The sequence below is a fragment of the Mandrillus leucophaeus genome, unplaced genomic scaffold, assembly GCF_000951045.1.
Source record: "Mandrillus leucophaeus isolate KB7577 unplaced genomic scaffold, Mleu.le_1.0 Scaffold46, whole genome shotgun sequence".
Taxonomy (NCBI): Eukaryota; Metazoa; Chordata; class Mammalia; order Primates; family Cercopithecidae; genus Mandrillus; species Mandrillus leucophaeus.
The window spans coordinates 1,042,687-1,052,306 of record NW_012104920.1 but is presented as its reverse complement, the minus strand read 5'-3'; the positions used below and the strand labels follow the sequence as shown (position 1 = coordinate 1,052,306).

At 49.2% G+C, this 9,620-nt stretch overlaps 1 protein-coding gene across 1 annotated transcript in view; it reads left to right on the top strand.

Moving 5' to 3' along the window:
* The window catches only part of DNAH2 (dynein, axonemal, heavy chain 2), a 150,399-nt gene that overhangs the window by 37,754 nt on the left and 103,025 nt on the right, over nucleotides 1–9,620 (top strand). The window contains exons 12-19 of the mRNA XM_011994733.1: nucleotides 2,130–2,276; nucleotides 3,534–3,690; nucleotides 3,924–4,163; nucleotides 4,456–4,644; nucleotides 4,825–4,972; nucleotides 5,777–5,969; nucleotides 8,553–8,753; nucleotides 8,839–8,995. Of these exons, the coding sequence (XP_011850123.1) occupies nucleotides 2,130–2,276; nucleotides 3,534–3,690; nucleotides 3,924–4,163; nucleotides 4,456–4,644; nucleotides 4,825–4,972; nucleotides 5,777–5,969; nucleotides 8,553–8,753; nucleotides 8,839–8,995 (1,432 nt within the window). The remainder of the gene's footprint in view (nucleotides 1–2,129; nucleotides 2,277–3,533; nucleotides 3,691–3,923; nucleotides 4,164–4,455; nucleotides 4,645–4,824; nucleotides 4,973–5,776; nucleotides 5,970–8,552; nucleotides 8,754–8,838; nucleotides 8,996–9,620) is intronic.

Sequence of the window (9,620 nt, the reverse complement as noted above, 5' to 3'; positions counted from 1 at the left end):
AAAAAAAAAAAAAAAAATTGTGTGTTCAGTTTAACTAACGAATCATTATAAAATAATACAAAATGCCACGTCAAGGATTGCCAGAAGTCCTAAAGCCTCTCCCCACTGCCCACTGAATAATTATTTTTCAGGTGAATTGTTGTTAGCATTTAAAATTCAGGAGATTTTACATGAAAAACCAATTTCTGACCTCTCTTGAAAAATCAGAAAATGCAGCCACACTGGGCCCACATTTTCAGATGGCAACAACCGCCTGGAGCGTGGAGTGTGGCTTTTTTAGGGGGAGCATATGCCCTCTTCAGCTCAACTTTAAGGCCAAGTGTCAGTTGCCATTTATGATCACACTTGAGCCACTTGCCTTGGAGGTAGGTGTCTGAATTTCTGAACTTTGCTTTAGCATATTGAAAACAGAAGGAGGTTGGATGTCGGAAAGTGAGGCCAAGGAAGGATGCATGCTTCTGGTGCAGGCGGTGGGATGGTGCCCTTCCCTGAGACAGGAGCTCCAAGTTTAGAGAAGATGATGTGCTTGTTTCTAGACACACTGAGTTTGAGGTGCTTGTGGATGAGCAAGCAGGGCAGAGCTATCTAGTAGACAGTTGCACAACCAAGCCTGGAGCCCAGGTTAGCCATGCAGGTTTGGGGATCATCAGCTTTTGGAAGGCAGCCGAAGCTGTGGGAGTGGAGGAGATGACCAAGGGGGAGTGTGCTGGATGTGAAGAACCTTGGGGAGTCCACATTGAAGGAAGCCGCAAGGAAAGCAGATTTTTTACTGTGTCCCCAGCGCCTAGCTGAATGATATTTACATGGGGTGCTGGAGAGAGTAGGATACTCCTACTGAAAGGAAGGGTAGAAAAGAGGACCGTGGTCCAGAAGCCAGGGAAAAAAGTGCGTAGGGTATAGTCCACCACGATGTTAAAACCTACAGGCATGCCGGGCGTGGTGGCTCATGCCTGTAATCCCAGCACTTTGGGAGGCCAAGGTGGGTGGATCACCTGAGGTCAGGAGTTCGAGACCAGCCTGACGAACATGGAGAAACCCCATCTCTACTAAAAATATAAAAGCCTGGAGAACCCACGTGGGACAGGCAACCGTGAATCATAGTGGTGCCAAGCTGTGTGGTCATGTGACCTTCTCCAGCCTTTCCCACAGGGACTCGAGGGGAGGACAGTCGAATTTAGCCAGCACTGGCGTTTAGTCAGGAGGTTTAGACTAAGGAATGAGACAAAGTGAGTGAGGATTGGCAAGAGAGTGGTTAAAATAAAGGATAGCGAGGTCTGTGGAGGAGGAAGTGAAGTAGGGTAGGGGTTAACAGGAAGAAAGGCCAGGAGTCAGTGGCCTGAAAAATAAGTAGGCTGGGAGAACTTGAGGACCAGTGCTGGGATGCAGGGAGGAAGCTGGGCCCTGGGAGCAGGAGGTCTGAGTGGGCTGTCTCAGATAGAGCGGTTGTGAACAGCAAGCTTCAGGGCGCGGCATGGGAGTGGCAGCTGGAATAGGAAAGAAGACACCACTGGATATGAGGTGGCAAAGAACACTTAAGATGAAGGCTTCAAATGCAGTTTAAAATTTCCTGGTATCTCCTTTTTTTTTTTTTTTTTTTGAGACAGTGTCTCTGTTACCCAGGTTGCCCAGGCTGGAGTGCAGTGGCGCAATCTCAGCTCACTGCAGCCTCCACCTCCTGGGTTCAAGCGATTCTCCTGCCTCAGCCTCCTGAGTAGCTGGGACTACAGGCACCCGCCACTGCGCCCAGCTAATTTTTTGTATTTTTAGTAGAGATGGGGTTTCACCGTGGTCTCGATCTCCTAACCTTGTGATCCGCCCGCCTTGGCCTCCCAAAGTGCTGGGATTACAGACGTGAACCACCGAGCCCAGCCAATTTTATACTTTTTTTTGTAGAGACGGGATTCCACCGTGTTGGCCAGGCTGGTCTCAAACTCCTGAGCTCAAGTAATCCGCCTGCCTCGGCCCCACAAACTGCTGGGATTACAAGTGTGAGCCACCACACCAGGCCTCTGCTTCATTTCTTATCTCGGCATTTCCCCGTGTGTCCCAGCCTCTCCCACTTGCTCGGTTGTTCCTCTAGTTTATCCCCTTGTGCATTCCCCTCACTGCCTGGCTTCTCTCTCTCAAAGGTTCCTTCTGATTCTCTTTGTGGAAATTGACTACTGGGAGCGGCTGCTGTTTGAGACGCCCCATTACGTGGTGAACGTAGCCGAGCGAGCCGAGGACCTGCGCATTCTGCGTGAAAATCTGCTACTTGTTGCTAGAGACTACAACAGGTAGAGCTCCAGTCCTCACTGCAGCCCTTCGAGATGCTATTTGATTCCTCCTTTTTCTCTTATCTGCCCTGTGATGTTGTCCATTTTCTGCAATTTCTGTCCTCTACATTTTTTTCGTCTCAAAAAAAAAACAAAGGTCTCCCACTCTTATGGCTCTACCATTATTCCTACCCCTTGTAGTTTTATCTTCTAGCTGCAGGGTGGAGCGTAAAGCCAATCAGGTCCCCTCGTACCCCATAGGGCACTTGGACCACATATATTGTAGCTCTGGGCCACTTCTCTAGGAATGAAACGGGCTGGTATTAGGACTATGTGCACAGAATAACATGACTCATTGAACTAAGGCCTGCTGCCCCCATCCCTGCCTCAGTTTCTGGACTGCCTTGGTATTCTCTCTGGAGTGAGGCTTTGTTCTGGGTTAGGTACTGTCTTAGTCTGTTTGGGCTTCTATAACAAAATGCCATAGACCAGTTGGCTTATAAACAACAAACATTTGTTTCTCACACTTTTGGGGGTTGGTGAGTCCAAGAGCAAGGTGCCAGCAGATTTGGTGTCTGGTGAGGGCCTGCGTCCTGGTTCATAGGTGGCTGTCTTCTTGCTGTGTCCTCACATAGTAGAAGGAGACAAGGGAGCTCTCTTAGGCCTCTTTCATGAGGGCACTAATTCCATTCATGAGGGCTCTACCCTCATGACCTAATCACCTCCCAGAGGTCCTAACACCATCACTGTGGGAGTGGGGGTTTTAACATACAAATTTGGTGGGGACACAAATATACAGACCATAGCAGGAAACTTTCTCAGCCCAGTTAAAGTCCAAGGAAGTGCAACCAGCAGTCTTGTTTGAGTGTCTAGAACTGCAGTGTCCAACATGGTGGCCTCTAGCTGCATGTGGCTATTTCCATGTAAATTAAGTAAATAAACTTCAAAATTCAATTACTCATTGGTACAGGCCACATTTCAAATGCTCCATAGCCATATGTGATGAGTGGGTGCCATATTGGACAGCACACATTGTATTAGGTTGGTACAAAGTGATTGCAGTTGTTGCCATTACTTAGATGACAATCACTTTTGCACCAACCTAAGAGAACACTCCATCATTGCAAAAAGTTCTTTTGGAAGTACTAGTCTAGGATCTGGGATCTAGGATCTAGACTAGTGGTCTAGAAACATTCAGATTTCTCCACCATTTCCTGATGTGGAGGAAAGATCTTCAGGGCTTGTTCCCTCTGGCTACCAGGCCTCTCTTACGCACAGGATTATTGCCATGCTGTCCCCAGATGAGCAGGCCCTTTTCAAAGAGCGTATTCGGTTCCTGGATAAGAAGATCCACCCGGGACTCAAGAAACTGCACTGGGCCTTGAAGGGGGCCAGTGCCTTCTTCATCACGGAGTGCCGTATACATGCCAGCAAGGTGGGCCATGGTCCTTAGACCCTAAAGGTCTGCAAGGCTGATGGATCATTTATACTCGAGTGTTGCATAGAGATTGGGAAACCTGTGGGTAGTGTAAAAAGAATTAAGTTTGCTTTGGGAAGGACTTTTTTGTGTGTCATCCAGTCTAGCTGGAGAACAAGTGGGAGAGTAGAATGAGGTCCAGATGGTCTCTTCCCAAGCTGAAACTCCCCCATGGTGGGGCCTGACTCTAGGTGCAGATGATTGTGAATGAGTTCAAGGCATCCACTCTGACCATTGGCTGGCGAGCCCAAGAGATGTCAGAGACGCTGCTGGTACGCATTAGTGGCAAACGGGTATACAGGGACCTGGAATTTGAAGAGGACCAAAGAGAGCACCGGGCAGCTGTACAGCAGAAATTGATGAGCCTGCACCAGGATGTGGTGACCATCATGGCCAACTCTTATGAGGTCTTCAAGAATGATGGTCCTGAGGTAGGGTTCCTGTGGCCAGAATGTTGTGGTTGGAAAAACCACAGTCCCCCAGTTTCATCAGGCCATTCTCTTGCTCCCGACCCTTTTTTCTTTTTACCAGTGTGTACTTCTCAAACATCGTGCTCTAGTCTTGGACTCAGCCGACCTTCAGTCCTCACACCTCTTCCTCTAGGACTCAGAGTCCTGCCTTTCCTTTAAACCAAGTTGTTTCCTTCCCTGTTGAAATCTCATTTCCCAGGATGTGCACTGTCTTCCCTGAAAAGTTCTCTTTTTCCTCCCTCCGTCCCATCAGATTCAGCAGCAGTGGATGCTGTACACGATTCGGCTGGACCGCATGATGGAGGATGCCCTGCGCCTGAATGTGAAGTGGTCACTGCTAGAACTATCCAAGGCTATCAACGGGGATGGAAAGACCAGCCCAAACCCACTCTTCCAAGTCCTTGTCATTTTGAAGAATGATATGCAAGGAGGTGTGGCACAGGTAGGAACCGCTTTGCCCCCAAAATCTCAAAACCATTACATCTTATTTGTCAGTTTCCCTTAATTCCTAAACTTGGTCCTTGGCCTTGACTTTATCCTGTGGCCTTCAGACCTGCTGCTGAAGTGCGTGACCTTCCCAGTCCTAAGGCTTATCTCTCCCTCTCCACTGGGTTCCTCACAGGTGGAATTCTCACCCACTCTGCAGACTTTGGCAGGTGTGGTCAATGACATTGGCAACCACCTCTTTTCCACCATCTCTGTCTTCCGCCACCTCCCTGACATTCTCACCAAGCGCAAGTTACATCGTGAACCCATTCAGACAGTTGTAGGTGAGTGGGCAACGGGGAGGGCACAAGGCACAGGGTTTCAGAGGCTGTCGAGTGGGCCAGGCCAGGAGGAGAGACCGGGGCTGTTTCCAGACGTACTGGGCCAGTCACCTCCATGACCTGGGGAAAACTCAGGTCAAGGGACCAGATCCGCTGGGCACAGTGGCTCATGCCTGTAATCCCAGCACTTTGGGAGGCCGAGGCAGGCGGGTCATTTGAGGTCAGGAGTTCGAGACTAGCCTGGCCGACATGACAAAACCCCATCTCAACTAAAAATACAAAAACTAGCCATGCATGGTGGCGAGTGCCTATAATCCCAACTGCTTAGGAGGCTGAGGCAAAGAATCACCCAGGAGGTGGAGGTTGCAGTGAGCTGAGATCATGCCACTGTACTCCAACCTGGGTGACAGAGTGAGACTCCATCTAAAAAAAAAAAAAAAATAGCAGGGGGGCCAGTTTGGGGAAGGGAGCAGGGGCACGGATGGGGGTTGAGATTAGGTGACCAATGCTCATGGGATTTGGGATTTGGGATGGGAGATGAGGAAGGACAAGCTTGGGACTGGGACTGGGACTAGGCTATAAGAGGCCTAGACACCAACAGGCAAGACATCAGATCCTATGAAGGAGACATTAAGAGTCACATTTTTACTTTCTGCCTACTCCTTTACCTTCTAATGTGCATGTTTGAGCTGTATTTCTTTGGGAAGCTGGTTTTGGAGTGGAAGGTCTGGAGCAGTGGGCAGGGCCCAGGCAGAACTTGGGTTGGGGTGGAAGTCAGTGAGAAGCATTTTTCTTGATCCTTTGAAGAGCAAGATGAGGACATCAAGAAGATCCAGACCCAAATCAGCAGCGGCATGACTAACAACGCGAGCCTGCTGCAGAACTACCTCAAGACCTGGGACATGTACCGGGAGATCTGGGAGATCAACAAGGACTCTTTCATTCGTCGCTACCAGCGCCTCAACCCACCTGTCTCTTCTTTTGATGCCGACATTGCCCGGTGAGTGGTGAGGGTGGACTGAAAGTCTGTCTGTAGGAGGCACAGCACTAGAGGAGGAGCCTGGGCCTAGAGTCTTCGGAAGCAGGTGGTGGGGCTGAGGACGACATGTGTCCTCAACGACAGGAAAAGAACAAGACCTAGGACATCGGACCTTTGCTTCTCAAGGGGTAGAGATCAAGGAAGAGCTGGACACGATTTAGGTGAAAAGCAGTTGTCTAGGGGAGGATGGCAGGGCCTGGTGGGAAAAAGGAAATTCCAGAGATCTGGAAGATGAAAGAAATGAGCCCTTTTATTCTAAGAAGGCAGATGGGAGTTAAATGGAAGATTCTTTTGTTTGTTTTATTTTGTTTGAGACAGGGTCTTGCTCCGTCATTGCCCAGGCTGAAGTGCAGTGATGTGATCATAGCTCACTGTGGCCTGGACCTCCTGGGCTCAAGCGATCCTCCTGCCTAACCCTCCCGAGTAGCTGGGACCACAGGCACATGCCACTATGCTTGGATAATTTTCTTTTCTTTTCTTTTCTTTTTTTAATTTTTTGTAGAGATTCTATGTTGCTCACTCTGGAAGAATTTTTTTTTTTTTTTAATTTCTTTTATTTGAGACAGAGTCTCACTCTGTCACCCAGGCTGGAGTGCAGTGCAACCTCTGCTTCCCAGGTTCAAGCAATTCTCATGCCTCAGCCTCCCGAGTAGCTGGGATTACAGGTATCTACCACCACGCCTGGCTAATTTTTGTATTTTTAGTTCAGATGGGGTTTCACCATGTTGGCCAGGCTGGTCTCAAACTCCTGACCTCAAGTCATCCACCCGCCTCAGCCTCCCTCAGTGCTGGGATTACAGATGTGAGCCACCATGCCTGGCCTAGAAGAAGATCTTAATTTCTGATCTTTTTTTTTTTTTTTTTTTTGAGACGGAGTCTCGCTCTGTCGCCCAGGCTGGAGTGCAGTGGCGCGATCTCGGCTCACTGCAAGCTCCGCTTCCCGGGTTCCTGCCATTCTCCTGGCTCAGCCTCCCGAGTAGCTGGGACTACAGGCGCCCACAACCGCGCCCGGCTAATTTTTTTTGTATTTTTAGTAGAGACAGGGTTTCACCGTGGTCTCGATCTCCTGACCTTGTGATCCACCCGACTCGGCCTCCCAAAGTGCTGGGATTACAGGCGTGAGCCACCGCGCCCAGCCTTAATTTCTGATCTTAACTCACATCTTTTTATGGGCCTCTGGTCATTCATTCATTCATTCTGTAAACATTCCATAAACATGCGTTGTATGGGCCATGAGGAGTTAAGGAAAAAAAAAAAAGAAAGAAAATAAATGAGCAAGTTCTTTCCTCTTGAGGGCTCTAGAGTAGTAAGGAAGATAAAAGTACAGCTGAAAGAGCGGTGGCCGTGGTGTCACGAGAAGACTTGGAATCGCAGCTGTGCCACTTACTAGCTGTGTGACTTTAGGCAGGTTTTCTAGATTCTCTGGGCCTCAGTTTTCTGTGAAACAGATATTATACTACCTACCTTGGAACCTTGTGAAATGATTAAAGATACACGAAAGCACTTTGTAGGCTGCAGCTGTGGGCTCATGTACTGTATTATTACACAGCTGCACCGTGGTAAGTACTATGAGGAAGGGATATAACATGCCAGGGCAGTTCAATGGAAGGAGAGAGGATTTCCAGCTAGGGATTTTAGGGAAGGCTTCCAGGAGAAAGGGACTTTGCATAGGATTTCAACAGGCAGAGATGGGCAGTGGGGAAGGCATTCCACATGGAGGGAATGGCATGAGCAAAGGCATAAAGATGTGAGTCCATGAGCACGTTCACCCTGCAGAGTGAGATCTGCAGCGTAGGCACAGGAAAGGAAGAACACAAAGGGGTTCTGCAGCATCCAAGTGGATTCTCCCAACCACCTTGTGAGGCAGGCTCTGTTACTATCACTGTGTTACAGATGAGGAAACCAAGGCTCACAGTTAAAAAAAACAAACAAAACCTGCTTGAGGTCATAGAACTAGGAAGCAGCACAGGGTGAACTCAACCCAGATCTGTGCCACTCTAAAGCTTTTTTTTTTTTGAGATGGAGTCTCACCCTGTCACCCAGGCTGGAGTGCAGCGGTGCCATCTTGGCTCACTGCAGCCTCCGCCTCCTGGGTTTAAGTGATTCTCCTGCCTCAGCCTCCCCAGTAACTGGGATTATAGGCGCCCGCCACCACACCCAGTTCATTTTTGTATTTTTAGTAGAGACAAGGTTTCACCATGTCGGCTAGGCTGGTCTTGAACTCCTGACCTTGTGATTCACCCGTCTCAGCCTCCCAAAGTGCTGGGATTACAGGCGTAAGCCACCATGCCCGGCCTCACTCTAGAGCTTTGAATGCCAGACTAAGAAGTTTGACAGCTATCTTATAGCCAGTGACTGGGAAAATGACAGTCACAGCTGCATGGCTGGGGCAGATTGGAATGAGGGATGCCTGGGAGTAGAAGAACTCTCTAGAATTGCTGCCCAGATATGGGTGGAAGGAAATGAGACCTGGAGCCCGTGCTGGGACAGGGGGCATGTCTGTGAAGAAAACGACATTCTAGCTGGGATCCGGGGCTCTTGCAGCTACACAGAAGTTGCTAATAATGTGCAGAAAGAGGAGACCGTCACCAACATCCAGTTTGTGCTGCTGGACTGTTCGCACCTCAAGTTCTCCCTGGTGCAGCACTGCAATGAGTGGCAGAACAAGTTCACGACTCTGCTGAGGGAGATGGCTGCTGGGCGTCTCCTGGAGCTGCACACCTTCCTGAAGGACAATGCAGAGAAGTGCGGGCTGGGGCGCCCTGCAGGAAGGGGCCAGGGGCAGGCCCTGGGCCTTCCACTCATTAGAGCTCCCTTTGCCCACCTTCAGAATCAGCCGCCCTCCCCAGACGCTGGAGGAACTGGGGGTCAGCTTGCAGCTCATGGATACCCTGCAGCACGATTTGGCCAACCTGGAGACTCAGATCCCTCCCATACACGAGCAATTTGCCATTCTTGAAAAGTACGAGGTGCCAGTCGAGGACAGTGTGAGTTCCTGTGGTGTTTGGTCTACCTGGAACCCGTATCGGCGGCAGATTGCAGGGGAGGCCCTTGGCTGTCCTCAGGGAGAGTAGAGAAGTGACAGGAGGAGGAGACTCCAGATTTGAAAGCCAAAGCTAGCTCAAACGATACCTTTACTTAGCTTCTGGATTTCTTTTTCCTTTTTTTTCTTTTCTTTTTCTTCCTCCTCTTCCTCTTCCTCTTCTTCTTTTTTTTTTTTAAATAGAGTCTGGCTCTGTCACCCAGGCTGGAGAGCAGTGGTACGATCTCGGCCTACTGCAACCTCTGCCTCCCAGGCTCAAGTGATTCTCCTACTTCAGCCTCCCGAGTAGCTGGGACCACAGGTGCATGCCACCACACCTGAGTGATTTTAGTATTTTTTGTAGAGATGGGGTCTCATTTTGTTGCCGAGGATGGTCTTAAACTCCTGAACTCAAGCAATCTGCTGACCTTGGCCTCTCAAAGTGCTGGGGTTATAGGTGTGAACCACTGCACCCAGCTGGTTTTACTTACTGCATTTACTTTTTGTTTTTTTTTTGGTTTTGGCCTCATTCTCAGACAGACAGCTTTGAGACTTTTTTTTTTTTTTTTTTTTTTTTTTTTTTTTTTTTT